This window comes from Phytophthora infestans, genomic scaffold (assembly GCF_000142945.1).
Source record: "Phytophthora infestans T30-4 supercont1.13 genomic scaffold, whole genome shotgun sequence".
Taxonomy (NCBI): Eukaryota; Oomycota; class Peronosporomycetes; order Peronosporales; family Peronosporaceae; genus Phytophthora; species Phytophthora infestans.
This window is the reverse complement of record NW_003303746.1, coordinates 1,940,646-1,954,778: the sequence shown is the minus strand read 5'-3', so window position 1 is coordinate 1,954,778 and position 14,133 is coordinate 1,940,646. Positions and strand designations below refer to the sequence as shown.

The following is a 14,133-nucleotide window of genomic DNA, read 5'->3' as shown; positions in this document are numbered from 1 at the left end:
GAAGAAGTTGTGGTCGCTCAAAAATATTATCTCCATCCATGGCCCTCAAAATGACGATCCATTTATTAATAGATGTGTTGTAAGCTCAATTTTTTTTCGTTTTTAAAAATTAAAGTGCTATTAATATTTGAAAGCACTTGCTATCTGTAAAAGCAATTGAATAAGGGTAGTCTTACAGTTTTTTCGATGGAAGCTTACGCCGAATACTACAGCTCCGGCGAAAATCAATTAGCCAACTTTAATTTTTTTGCGCGGTCTCATTTGCAGATATTTTCTCTACTTTTCGAAAATCCAAAAAGAAGATCTCGGTTGATTAAGAGGAGCAGTAAATACACGGTCTCCAATTGGTTGTAATTGCGTAGGCAGCTTGCCAATCCTGTGCCTTTTTCAGACTGATAATTCTCCCAAGAAAGCAGAAAACGTCGTTCGCACCTCCAGTGTCTGTCTACCTATACGTCTCTCTCGACAGGCCATGATGTCGTCTGTGGACATGTCGAATGCAAGTCAATCATCTCATCCCTCATCCCAGCAATTATCAGGCTTTGACAACCGCTACAGCGGTCAGACCATGCGCTACGCCGCGCCGCCTCCGCGCTCCTCCAGTACGTCACAACGAACTTATTCTCGTCTATAGTATCGCTTATTTATTTCTTCTACGTAGCCGGCCGAGCCAAGACGGAGCAAGTGGTGCTCGAGTTCCTGTACAAAGCCGCAGAACTCATCGTACAGAGTCGCGTCAACTTCCACGCCGAGCCAGACTTTCGCCGCAGCAATCGTCGAGCCAGATTCAACCTGGACATCGAAGAAGTCCAAGCTGTCCGAGATTCTATGACTCCATGGAAAGAAGACGTGCGTTTACCTCTAACAATTGATATTTTCTGGGACACAGGCAGTCGCAAGGTGCTGCTGGAACGCTGGAGCGTCACCTTCACAGCTGACGGAGAGAGCTCCAGCGCTCATTTGGGCTCTACACAAGACGTGATCCAGCAGCTTAAAGAAGTCTGCAAGAGAATCAGTGTACTGCTACGTGCACTGTTCTCCTTCATGCGGCAACTCCCAGCGCACAGACTCTTCACTCAGTCGTACCCTTCGATGCTAAGTTACTCGATGCACACAGCGTCGGCTAGTGCTGCGACGCGAGCGTTTGAGGCTGAACGTGTAGCCACTAGTGGATACTCTTTTGTACCCATTATGACGCCGTTTGGACGGCTGAAAGTGGCTGCAGTGTATCGACGCGACTGTGACCAATTCACAGAGCAACAAGAGCAGGCAGCGCCGTCACGGATTCTACCGGATAATTTCATTATCCAGGACTATGTGCCAGGTTCACCAGAGTTGACAGCTGCTAGTGCGCCCGTCACAAGCGCAGCGATGGCTGGTTCGCCATTGAGTGCGACGGATCTGCGCACGGACTCGTTTGTGCCCGTGAGCGATACGCAGCAATTCGATGTTGGGGCTCTGCAGCGTCGACGATCATCTCCTCGGTCGATTCCAGCTGCGCAGTTCAGTACTACGGGTCCTGTGCGTGATGGTCTTGCAGAGGACGATGGAGTGGTGCAGACCCAACCAGGCATGTCGAAACCAATGGCCATCCCACGAATTAGCAGTAAAGGAGGCGTCGCTACTGCTGCCGGTCGAAATGTGGAGGCAGTACTTCAACAGGCGCACTCGTATGGAGGTGAACATGATGCTCGTTTACGCGGTGCGGTTGCGAATCCTAATGTGGCTGCTGCGCCGTATGGCTACGGGAATGTGGCAATTGATCGCGACCAAGAACGTACGTCATCGCCGTCTCTGGCGTTCCAACAAAGGCAGCAACAACTATGGGAGGGCCACGCAGACCGTCACGATACTGAGACTGGACTGCACTCGTCTCGAACATCCTTTGACGAGGCCCTTGCTAGCCATAGCAGCGCGGGCTATCATCCCATGTCCACTCCTCCCCGTCACCCAAAGACTGTATCATTGCTGCGGAATGATCGTACGTCTCCAGCGTTGATCCACAAACTGTTCCTTGAGAACTCTCCTGTGCCTGGATCTTTCGAGCGCTTTGCTCTTGACACTGGGCTGCCCTCACTCGCACAACAACATGCACCTGAACGCAGAAAGAGTTCGTTCAGTGGCGCTTTTGTCTCTGACAGTGCCGAATCCAGCGCAACAGCAGAAGCAGACGGTGGTGCACAGAGAGCGGAGGATGCCACGCCACTAATAAAACCTGCAACGAAGACGGAAGCAATCACTATCCTTCCAAGACCGTCGCATTCGCCCGCAGAAGGTTTGCCTGTGTTCACTGCGAGTCCTCCGTTTCAAGCCAATCCGTGTGAACTGCTGTCCACATCTCCTGGGTATGCATACACCAAGAGTCAGCTTCGTTCGAGCTCCTGCAACGTGCCCACATTCGTCACTACCGATCGATTTCAACGAGGCGTCCACAACGCGAAGGAGCCTCCCTCGGCTGGTATAATTGCTGCAAAGCATCGTGGGTTCTCGCCTGATTTCGGCGACAGTGGTGTGACAGCATGGGGAGTATCGCCGGATACGCCTGATGCCTTTGGTCTCGCACTTGCTGATACCGAAAGTTCTGTGTCTGGAGACCGCCAATTATTCTCGTCAGCAAATGTGGACGCAGGATTTGAGTCAAGTGGTGACCAAAATGACGATCTGGACGCGATGATTTTGCCATTTGTGATAAACGATAGCTCGTCCAGCGCTAATACGGCGGTGGACTCCGTCTCCACGGGCGCAGGCAGCAGTTTGAGCCGTTTATCTGGCGGTTCGCTGGACACTGCATCAGTTGGTAACTTTCTTCATCAATTGAAGAACGCACCGCGGTTAAACAAGTCGTCGTCCACCCTGACGCCGTCAAGATCTGCAGAAGAAGACTATAAAACGTCAGACGCAAAGCAAGAGGTCGTACCACCACCCTCAATGTTTGACGACGAACTGGCGGGCTTCCGTAGCCTGCGTGATGAGCTTACGCAATTGCTTTAAATGTGAATATAATCGTTCTTTAAAAGGTGATCAGGCGATCTGATTCAGGTCTGCAGCGCTCTTGTGTTTTCACCATAGCATATCGATACTTATCTGTGTTTTTAACATACAATCCTTCGTGGTTTGGCTATGCCAAGAATATTTCTTTAAATCTCCAACCTTCGGTCATTTGTGAATGCAACTCAATTTGACTTCAACAGATACCGCGCCAGCAATACGAAGATGACAAATTCCGGGTTATTACTTCATAAGTATGCTTAATAAAGATATTTATCAATTACTGTACATAGGTCGCATTGATGATCGGATGCTGGCCGTGCATTCAATATCAGTGTTTCAGTCAGCATTCCTCTGAGTCCCTACCCGATGTATCGTTTCAGCAGAGCGAACAGCAAGCAGATCAAGGAACGAGTCATGGTAGAAATTATCAGAGATCGTCGAATGAAGACAGAGTCTCCAGAATAGGCTTAGTTAGGAATAAAACCCAATCGACAGATTGCTCCATCTACACAACAACAACTTGCGGAATGAATACTTCGCCTTCTCAGATCTTGGGCCATCTTGTCAAGAATCTTGAAGGATGACACGGGCTACTACTGTACCAGCAAAAGCGAGGCGGTAAGTACATGTAAGCCCTTCGTCGACGAGTATACTGAAATTCAAGTTGAACAGCATTGCAGCACAGCTTTCTTCCTTCGCTGCTGCAACGGCTGGGACGCACACAGTCTGACAGCTTGCCAGACAACAGAGAGCACAGCGTAGAGGAGTGATTATCACTGGCATGACGTCACCATCGCCCAAAGAATTTCATGCGCAGAGCTGTCGTTTCGGTTGCCACGTGCGGCTTGAGACGAGTCGAGACACTTCTCCGACCTGGTTATGTGTTTGTTTCCTTGCCCAATCAGATCTTTGGTGTGGCAGGATGTGGCACACCCGATCCGTTCGTCCACAGTTTCCGCTTACGTCATTCTCCAAGTTGCCTCCTCAAGCACAAGTGACTTCCATCCACCCGATCAAAGAATGAGCAGCGCCGCCTCCAAGTACGTCGACGAGCACCACGGCTTCGGCACTACGGCCATCCACGAGGGCCAGGCCCCGGACGAGCACACGGGCGCCGTGGCTGTGCCCATCACGCTTGCCAGCACCTTTGCGCAGGCGTCCCCTGGCGTGGTGACTGGTCGCAACCAGGACAATTCGTTCGGCAAGGGCTGGGAGTACTCGCGCACGGGCAACCCGACGCGTGGCGCTCTGGAGCGTGCGCTGGCTGCCTGCGAGAAGGGCCGCTTCGCTGTGTGCTTCTCGTCGGGTATGGCCGCCACTACGGCCGTGACGCACCTGATGAAGCACGGAGACCACGTGCTGTGCATTGACGACGTGTACGGCGGCACTCAGCGCTACTTCCGCCAGACGGTCAACCCTACTTACAATATCGACTTTGACTTCACGGACTTCAGCGACCTGAACAAGGTCGAGACGCTGTTGCGTCCTGGCAAGACCAAACTCATCTGGATCGAAACTCCTACCAACCCGACACTTAAGATCACGGACATCCGCGCTGTGTCCGAGTTCGCCAAGAAGCACAACCTGCTTCTGGTCGTGGACAACACCTTCATGTCGCCTTATTTCCAGAACCCTCTGACTCTGGGCGCAGACATTGTCGTGCACAGTATCACCAAGTACATCAATGGCCACAGCGACGTTGTGGGTGGAGTGGTGATCACTAACTTGGAAGACATTAACACTAAGCTGCGTTTCGTCCAGAACGGCATCGGCGCTGTGCCCGCTCCTTTTGACTGCTACATGGCTCTGCGTGGTCTTAAGACGCTGCACGTGCGTATGGCTACTCACGCCAAGAACGCACAGGCTGTTGCCGAGTACCTGGAGGCTCACCCTGCCGTCGAGAAGGTGTGCTATCCGGGTCTCAAGTCCCACCCGCAGCACGAGATCGCCAAGACACAGGCGTCTGGTTTCGGCGGCATGGTGACGTTCTACGTGCACGGCGGTCTGGAGAAGGCTCGCGCCTTCCTAGAGAACCTCGAGGTGTTTACTCTGGCCGAGAGTCTTGGCGCCGTCGAGTCGCTGGCTGAGTCCCCCGCTATTATGACCCACGCCTCGGTGCCCCCTGAGGTGCGTAAGGAGATCGGCATCTCCGACAGCCTTATCCGTCTGTCCGTCGGCATCGAGGGCCTCCCGGACATCATTGCCGACCTGGAGCGCGCGCTTGCCGCCGAGCCCAAGTCCTCGTAGATTGATAGACCCAATATACGCAGCAATTTAAGCTGATGGAACACTTTTTTTAATCAATTTCCGTCAATTGTACCAATTTGTACGCGAATGGGTACTCCAAGTAATCGCTCGCTGTGCTGCACCTGTAGCTCCGCTTGACTAAGCACGAGCTCGATCTCGTTCGCCACGGTGTGCGCGGTAGAGCTGACTCGGACGTCATCTTGTACAGCGGCACGCTTGAGCCAGTAGAGCGCCTGCGAGTAGTCTATCGATGATCCTTGACCGTGGACGTGCATTTGACCCAGAGCGTACATGGCTTGCGCACTGCCAAGATCCACAGCTTGTTGAAAATACTCCCGTGCATGTTCAAAGTTTTGCTCTACACCTCGACCCTGAAGGTGCAGCAGACCGAGGTTGTAAAACGCGTCGGGTACTTGGTGCTCGCTAGCTTGGCGGTATAACTCGGCTGCAGTCTTGAAGTTCTGTGCTACGCCACGACCGTACTCGTACATGACACCGAGATGAAACTTGGCTTGAGGATTCCCTGCATCCTGCAGTAACTTAACCGCACGATGTACGTCTTCATCAACTCCTCGTCCTTCGTTGTACATCCTACAAAACGTTATTAGTACAGAAGTCTGAGAAGTTCGATAAATTTTACGCGTAGTGAATACTAACGCGGCTAGCATCCATTTCGCGTCAATATGACCGCGTGCAGCACTCTTTGCGAGCCACGAGGCACTCAAAGTGTCACTGTGCACAACGCCCTCTCCCCGCCCATACAACACGCCAAGAGCGAATTCAGCGTCACGATGACCACGCTCCGCTGCTCTGCTCAGCAACGTCACTGCAGCTTCCACATTTTGATCGACACCGTGGCCGTAGAATTTCATCATCGCCAACAGGTACAATGACTCGGGTAGCTCTTGTTGGACGCCGTGTAATATCGTCTGCATCGAACCTTCGTCAATTGGAGACCCCCGCGGCGTTGCGACTTCTTTCAAGTCCTCTCGAACGAGAGACACAGTACAGCAGACCACTTGTGCAGCCAGAGCGAGCACTAGAAGCACTAGCTTTGCCCTGAACTTCATCGCTAATAACTGACAACTCGAGCCAAAAATTACTGACGTGACGCTTCGAGCGCAGAAATCCTGATGGCAGAAGCTCGCAATGATCCGTATCAAGTAGCGTTCGATCGATCAGGCCGCGGGTCGATGGCTCTAAACGACCAGCAATGGTGAAACGGCTACAACGCGTGCTTTGTGTTTGAATAAAGCTTGACTCAGTGCTTGGTGAATCGTAGGGTGCAATTTCTCGATTTGCTTGTGAAAAAACAATTCCTGAGCGATGAAATATTCCACAGATTTAGGCGAGAGGTGAGTAAAAGCCGTGTCCAAGACTCGCGTAGCTTTCAGAATTAAACTTTGATGTTGGACCAGCATGAAGGACAGCCCCATACTCTCGAGCTCTTCCAACGCGATCTCTGTAAGTGGGTGGGAACTCCGAGCTGCACTAACGTAGATGACGTTATCGATGAGCTCAAGGAAAAAGTACGTTGTCTAAGAACCACCTGTCATAGATAGAGTGCAAACTAAAGATGATTTTTTTTGGTAGACCCAGTTCCTTCGTCAAGTGATCGGCGCACAGCAAGAAGCCGATCCCATCAATGTCAGCTGCTTGACTCCAGCCATCACCCAAGCAGAAACACTTCGAGAAAAACTGGTTGAGCTCGAGCGAGTGACAAACGATTCCCTGGTGTCCAAATGGGTCGAGTCGGATCTCTTCGGTTCCGCTGACCACGCTTACGAGTCCGAGTGCGCATGTCCGTGGAAATTTCAGCAGGAGAACACTAAATATCTGCACGTTGAAGACCGACGAAGAGCCCGACACCAGTTTAGGCTTCATCAGTGCGACGAAAGCACCGATCGAGTGTTGAAAGAGACATTTTACCCTGTTTTGGAGCAATTTCGAGAAGTGCAAATTGGGATGGCTTTGTTCACCTATCCAAAACTTAAAGATGACGATGATAAAGAAGCAGAACTCGCTATAGCTGTGATGATACGACGTCAGAGAGTTAGTGAGGGAGCTCTGAAATGGCTGAATAATCTGGTGTCTGCGTATCGACAGCTATCGTTGAGTCCATACGTTCAGCAATACCTTGGAAGCGAAGATATATCCGCAACGAAGCAGGAACTGGAAGATGTTACTACCCGACATTACTTTGAGTTTGTTCAGGTAGGTCATGCCTCACACCGATACTTCGAAGTATACCTTATGGCTTATGCGTGTTTGGATGCGCTAAGGCACGAAGTCTATCGGAAATGCTCATGGACGAAGGGGTTCTCCACGAAACCTCGCCACTCTTCAAGTTATACGCTCGCGAACTTTTGCTCGCTGTCATCGACTTACTAGAGCAGTCGACGCACGAATTGAAGACAGTAAGAAGTTTGCATTTGTTGAATGCAACCTTGACTGTGTGCCTAACTCGCAGTTTTCCTAGCGCCTACTGCCAGATAACGTAATGATATCGCACTCGGGGCGTCGCCTTTTCCTCGGCAAGCTAGATTTTGGAGACTACGTCGACCCCTTCCAAAGGTGAAGAAGCCTGCATATCGGCTTACTTAAAGCAACATACTTACTCCTGTTTATTATTTTATGTTATAGCAAGTCACTCTCGACGGTGATGCAGAAAAAAGAGAAGGCTTTTCTCCAAGACCTGTCCGTGATACTATTCTCGATGTTGTACCCGGTCACACTCCCGCGAAATCTAGCGGAGTTTCGTACCCGATATCTCGGTCGCTTGGATCGCAGCTTTGTGTTCCGTTATCGTATCAGCTGCAAGTCCAAACGCAAATATCCAGACGAGACTGCAATCAAAGTCTCTTGTGGCGACACGTTTGCTGTTGTGATAGCAGGAAGCAATCCTTTTTTCGACGACCTGTGGAGCTGTCAGCTGTCTGACAGTAATGTACTGACGTGCACCGATCGCCGCTATTCGCCTGTAAGTAACTGTACTCTTACAAAAAGTGATGAATAGGTGAGGATTCCCTGAACTGACCGAGTCTTGACCTTCTTCTGTATTAAGATGGAGCTCCACTTTCATGCCAAGACGGCAGGCGAGTGCACTATCACATTCTCGCCCTTGGGTAGCGGAACCATTGGGGTTTTCTCAGTATCCGTGACAGCTTGCCAAGTTAGTTTTCGCCTGCACCCGAGTAAAGCTCAGGTGTGTTGTAGCAATATGTAGCAATATCCACTAATGATACACCAGTGTGCTAACTTGTTTCCGCTCAAGACGCTCATCAGTGCGTGTGCAGCAGAATCTGACACTTCATCGACGCACTCACGAGTATCCGCACGACTGCTGCTCCACCAGCACGATTTTTTTCAACCGCAGACCACACAAGAGAGCCATGAGGTGGAACGCGAGCTGCTAGCGAGAGTGTGACAACAACACTATTCCAAAACCTTTATTGGACTTACTGTAGCTGCTCTCTATTTACGCTTGTTTCATGAAATGAATGAACTCTACTTTTTTTTTACATACTTGGATTTCCTTCCTTTGCCTTCTCTCTGTAGTACAGAGTCTGTACTTGGACCAACACATACTTCTACCCTTCGTCCGAGCATTCAGACCCAGATCTTCAGCTCTTTAGCCACCTCGCGGGATTGTAGCAGCTTGGACAAGCTCAGTGATAACGTATTGGACCATGTCTGTCGTGGCACGAGCAATCTTCGGACCATTGCTCAGAGCTTTGACGTTGCTGGTAGTAGATGTCGCCGCCTTTGGCATTTCAGAGATTCCCAAGCCCGAGCTGGACACAGCCTCCGGAATTTTCGCTGGCAGGCACTTTGATTCCTCTACAAAGGCTGTCGAAGACTCTGCTAGTTCAGGGACGGAGGTCACAGCAGTCTCCACATTGTCCACTAGATCAGCCATAGCTTCAACGAGCTGAGCCACTGGTGATCTGAGCCTCTTGGTCTTGCGCAGATCCATTTCTTCGTCCCCGTCCATGATCTTAACGCTGCCCTTCTCGTTGGTTGCAATGCTCAAATCTCCGATGTCCTCAACCTTAGCCAGTTCTTTCAATAGAATCTTCGTAGCTTCAGTCAAACTCGTGACATGAGCCTGCAGCATGAGCAACTTACGAAGCGTGAACACCGCAACGTTCACGTCACGCACCAGCATATCGAGTTGGCCTCGCTTGGTCGCAAACAACCGACCACATTTCTCAATGTATTCGCAGAGCGTTCCATCCGTAGGAGGCTTCTCCAATGCCGTGTTCAGGTTAGTGATGACGTTGTCGCTGGTGTCGAATGCCATTTTCAGTTCTTCACTGACGCTGAGCTTCTCATCACGCTCCTCGGGTGTGAGGACATGAATCTGGTCCTTCTTGTCGAATTTCCAGAGTACCAACGCCACGCGGCCACCGTGACCCACAGTGAGGCGCACTTGGGTCTCGCCTTGAAGAGCTGCAGCTGCCGACTTGAGGTCCTCCTCGCTCTCTGCGATGCTGTTGTGGATCTCCACGAGTTCGTTGAGTGGAGCAGCAGCGGACTCGAAGAACGCGTCAAAGTCGGGGATCTTGGTCTTGCGGATCAAGATAGCATCCAACTTCTTGTCTGCTGGGTCGCGCGGGACGCACACGTGCTTGCTGACGCCGGAACCGGAGCAGACTTGGCCCATGGTGTTGCGAAGAAGTCGGAGCTTCTTGTGGGACAAGAAGAAACTTGAAGAATGAAGAAGAAGAGTGCAATGCAGGACGAGGTGAACCCAGGATGATAGAGTGCGTCGGTACAGCGAGAGAACGAAGCAGCATATTTTTTCCACCTTGGTAGTGTGTCATGGGTTCAACTGATGCATGCTTGACACTCCGAAACCAGCTGCGAGTTTCACCCAGAGCTTCTTATGCTGACATCACTGACAACAGATCGACAAGAGGCCGGTGAAAAGTGCGGTGCTGTGGAGATGAACCGCTGATGACTCCGACAAACGCACTGTGATCGTCATTTTGATCGTCATGTTGAAGTTGTTGCCGAAATTGGAAGTGTAGCCATTTTTGCTCTGAAATCCCCTTTCATCCAATCCCATAAAACCCATTTCCCACCAATCATGTGTCTCTTCTCGGCTGCCAGTCATGTAAGTCCCATTATTCAACTTCGCAGCAACATGCGTGTCCTTGTAGGCGACGAAACCGGACTGCTCAAGTCCATTGAGCTGGAGAAGAATGAGCAGCGTATTTTGTCCAGTCGCGTGAAGCCTCAGGCGCGATCCCGCAGCATTCAGCGTCTCTGCTGGTACGCGGACGAGCGGGATGCTGCCGATTTCCAGCGCAACGTGGTGTTGGCACGCGCTGACGGCGTCGTGGAGAGCTATGAGGCGTCACACGGCAAGAGTCTAAGCTCTACCAAGGAGTCAGATTGGTCCTGGCCTGCATCGGATAAGGAGCATAACACGCGCTGTGTGGGACTCGACGTCATCCGCAAATTCGGCTCGGTGGTGCAATGCTCGGACACGGGCGACGTGTTGGTGCGCAGTACGCTGGAAGAAGCAGGAAAACCCGCAACGTTTAATGTGGGCGGTGACCTGAGTATGATGCGACTTGAGTCCGCAACGCAGACGGTCATTGGTGTAGGAGGCAAGGAACACGACCTTAACTTGTGGTCTTTGGAGACGCAGCAGGTCCTTTTTAAGGCTAAGAACGTGACGCATGACAAGCTGGACATGCGCGTGCCTGTGTGGGTTAAAGATTTGCGCTTCCTGTCCTCACCAGGCAACAGTAATGGCCACCGTGTCATTGTGGGAACAGGCCATCGCCACGTGCGGATCTACGACTCCAACACTAAGAGAAGACCAGTGCAACAGCTCGATAACTTCGGCGAGAACCCTATCCAGTCGCTGTGTGTGTCACCGGACGAGACTCAAGTGTATGTAGGCGACACAGCAGGCAACTTGGACATTCTGGACCTGCGTACGTTGAAGCACATGGGTCGATGCACAGGCCCCGTGGGTTCAATCCGAGACATCGCGTGCCACCCGACACTGCCATATATCGCGGCGGTGGGACTGGACCGCATGGTGCACGTTTTCGACGTCAACTCACGTAAATATCGCCACACGATCTACGCCAAACAGCGTCTCAACAGCGTTCTGTTCTGTGCTGACGGCCTCAAGGACATTCCAGTGGCTGACGACAAACCTTCGCGTAAGAAACAGAAATCTGGCGACGAAGAGATGACGTTCGATGACGACGACGACGAGATGGAGGAAGAAGAGTACGAAGGCCTCGAAATCAGTGACAACGAAGAAGAGGACGACGAGGCCGACAGCGACAGTGACTAACTAGGTCTACGCCTTTCCTGTCTCTATAGAATAGATACGTGGAGTTCATGTTTTTAGATATCCATGCTTTGTATGAGAGTGGGGGTTTTACAACTTAACTCCAGCTTCGTTCTCTAGTTCTTGACACGATCGAAGACGATGATCATCTCACAGTGTGGCGTGTGCGGGAACATGTCGACGGGTACGGCGTGTACGGGCTCGAACGCCTGGCCCTGGAGGGACTTGGTGCTGGGACCACACAGTGTGACGGCGTCTCGCACCAGAGAGTTGGTGGGATTGCACGACACGTATACGATACGCTCGACTGGCGGACAGGCACGCAGAGCACGCAGCACATTGTGGTGAAGACCAGCACGCGGAGGGTCCACGATGGCCACAACGCGGTTCAGGTGCTTCTCGCTCTCGTCTCGTTTCTTCTGCAGCAGACTTTTCATCACATCCTCGGCCTTCGAGTTGACAAAGCTCACGTTCTGGACGTTGTTGAGAATTGCGTTCACCTGTGCGTCGTCCGTGGCAGGCTTGCAGATCTCGATACCCACCACTTTACCCACACCTTCCGACGCGCAGATACCGATCGTACCGGTGCCACAGCACACGTCATACAGCAGCGTGTGTTCGTCTGCGTTGGCGTATTGTTTCACCAGCGAGTACAGCTTCTCTGCGCCATGCGTGTTGACTTGAAAGAAGGCGTTCGGAGAGACTGAGAAGCGCATCCCCAGTAGGTGTTCCTCGAGCTTCGTCTTGCCGTACACGTGCTCTACCGGGTCGTTATCGGAAGGAGCGGAGAGCCCTTCGTACTCCTGAATGAAGACAGACGTGATCTTGAACGCGTTGCTCTCGTCGGTTAAGCGCTTGACCACCAGATCTTTAACTGCAGCTCGCTCTTCAGGGGTCTTGCCCACCAGGTTCACTTGCACCATGACCATGAGTTCTCCCGTACTGACACTCTGACGCACCGTCAGCACACGCCACACGCCGCTCTTGGTAGTGACGCTGTACACGGGAACATCCGACGTCTCCACAATGTTCTGCATCACAGCACACACCGCCTTCATCTCCTTCGATACGTTGATGCACTCGTCCGGCTTACTGACGACCACGGAACCTTCACGGAAGAGACCGAGACGGAAACCCACACACGGTTTGTCCTCCTTGTCGAATCCGAAGCTGAACTCGCACTTGTTCCGGTATCCTTCGGTCACTGGAGACGCGTGGATAGAGTCCATAGGACAGCACAGGCCGTTGTGACTCGCAAAGCCCGTAAGCTTGGCTCCCTTGATTTCCTCCGTCAACGCCACTGTGGCCTTCACTGTACCGTCTTGTTGCACGAACTGCAGAGCTTCCGACGTCAGCAGAATAAATTGAGTGTTGTGCGACGTGATCCCAAGCGCCTTGGGCATCTCCACATCAAACGTCTCGAACTTAAGAGCTTCCAGCGCAGTACCATCTTGTGGAGCGCGTGACCACGACGAGGCAGTAGGACTAAGAGCGTACAAGTAGCCATTGTGTAGACCGATCACAGTAGCGCCAGGGACGTCACCCAGCAGCTTCCACTCGCCCGAAGCGAAGCGACCTGTTCCCTCCTGCTTGTAAATCTTCCCGTCGCTCGTACAGCTCACTAGCGTGCCACGCAGAGAGGCGAACGATGTGATCTGAGCCCCCTTCGGTCCACTGCAGATCTTCTCCCACGTCAGATTCCCATTTGACGACTTGTCTGGCTTGAGAGCGTAGATGGCGTTGTCTGTCTTGGCAGCTACCAACTCGCTACCGAACGACACGATGGCTACCACATCAGCAGCGTCTGCCACACGCATCCAGGGCGTGTCAGCATCCGCTTCGTGAGCACGCGAGTACAGCACGCTATTGGCTACAACAAAGATCGATCCGTGGCTGTTGAGCCAGTTGGGGATCTTCAGAGCGTACTGAGGCTTCGCGTCGTCCACATAACTCTCCGCAGGCTTCACCTTGTCAGCGTTCCCTTCCTGTTCGCTCTCCATTTTGCGTTTCTTCTTGGCTACATTGCGTTGGTCTTGAGCCACGCGCTTCTCCTTCTTGCCGAACTCTTTACGGGTGTGACGCACAATTTTGACCAGTACTTTCTTCATCTCCGCCTCCTTGCGTTCGAGTTGCTCGTCATAGGGCACAGAGGCCCATGGAGTGACCACGTCGCGCACGTCACGCTGCGAGACGTCCTCCTGTTGCTCCTTCTGCTGGTCCTCGCCCTGCTTATTGTCAGATTCGCGCTTGTTGCGCTTGCGAATGGGCTTCATGCTCTTCTTGGGAAGCGCGTCCTTCACTTCCAGTAGTTCACCATTCCATTGGATAGTTTGAAGCTTCGGCATGGCCGCAGCACGCTCCTCCTTGGAGTTAAAAACTACAAAGCCAAACGACAATTGACGCGACTTCTGTACTTTGAGGAAGCTCACGCCCTTCTGATGCAGCAGCTCGGTCAGCGCCTTCGCGTCCTTCCACTTGCCGTAGTTCATCACGATCGCCTTGACATCTTCCTCCTGGTGCGCATCGTTGCCCTGAGCAGCGTGCACCTCATCCTTGCTGTCCATCGTCTCCAGTTG

General features: G+C 52.1%; 7 protein-coding genes across 7 annotated transcripts; 4 read left to right on the top strand and 3 right to left on the bottom strand.

The window, feature by feature from the left end:
- Window positions 1-414: 414 nt before the first annotated feature.
- Window positions 415-3,761, top strand: PITG_08446 (uncharacterized protein; the record flags this gene model as incomplete). Its single annotated transcript, XM_002903783.1, has 4 exons — window positions 415-602; window positions 662-2,797; window positions 3,332-3,408; window positions 3,672-3,761. 4 exons carry the CDS (start codon window positions 473-475, stop codon window positions 3,759-3,761), a joined length of 2,433 nt encoding a protein of 810 aa, XP_002903829.1.
- A 205-nt stretch (window positions 3,762-3,966) lies between these two features.
- Window positions 3,967-6,308, bottom strand: PITG_08444 (uncharacterized protein; the record flags this gene model as incomplete). The annotated part of the gene is made up of 2 exons (XM_002903781.1): window positions 3,967-5,829; window positions 5,896-6,308. The coding sequence occupies 2 exons, from the start codon at window positions 6,306-6,308 to the stop codon at window positions 5,292-5,294; spliced, it is 951 nt and encodes a 316-aa protein (XP_002903827.1).
- Window positions 4,012-5,238, top strand: PITG_08445 (cystathionine gamma-lyase; the record flags this gene model as incomplete). The annotated part of the gene is made up of 1 exon (XM_002903782.1): window positions 4,012-5,238. One exon carries the CDS (start codon window positions 4,012-4,014, stop codon window positions 5,236-5,238), a length of 1,227 nt encoding a protein of 408 aa, XP_002903828.1.
- A 1,592-nt stretch (window positions 6,309-7,900) lies between the features above and the next one.
- Window positions 7,901-8,274, top strand: PITG_08443 (uncharacterized protein; the record flags this gene model as incomplete). Its single annotated transcript, XM_002903780.1, has 2 exons — window positions 7,901-8,218; window positions 8,260-8,274. 2 exons carry the CDS (start codon window positions 7,901-7,903, stop codon window positions 8,272-8,274), a joined length of 333 nt encoding a protein of 110 aa, XP_002903826.1.
- A 595-nt stretch (window positions 8,275-8,869) lies between these two features.
- Window positions 8,870-9,904, bottom strand: PITG_08442 (uncharacterized protein; the record flags this gene model as incomplete). Its single annotated transcript, XM_002903779.1, has 1 exon — window positions 8,870-9,904. One exon carries the CDS (start codon window positions 9,902-9,904, stop codon window positions 8,870-8,872), a length of 1,035 nt encoding a protein of 344 aa, XP_002903825.1.
- Window positions 9,905-10,387: 483 nt separating this feature from the next.
- PITG_08441 (uncharacterized protein) lies at window positions 10,388-11,560 on the top strand (the record flags this gene model as incomplete). The annotated part of the gene is made up of 3 exons (XM_002903778.1): window positions 10,388-10,599; window positions 10,667-10,747; window positions 10,810-11,560. 3 exons carry the CDS (start codon window positions 10,388-10,390, stop codon window positions 11,558-11,560), a joined length of 1,044 nt encoding a protein of 347 aa, XP_002903824.1.
- Window positions 11,561-11,593: 33 nt separating this feature from the next.
- PITG_08440 (tRNA (uracil-5-)-methyltransferase) lies at window positions 11,594-14,123 on the bottom strand (the record flags this gene model as incomplete). The annotated part of the gene is made up of 1 exon (XM_002903777.1): window positions 11,594-14,123. One exon carries the CDS (start codon window positions 14,119-14,121, stop codon window positions 11,674-11,676), a length of 2,448 nt encoding a protein of 815 aa, XP_002903823.1.
- Window positions 14,124-14,133: the final 10 nt, after the last annotated feature.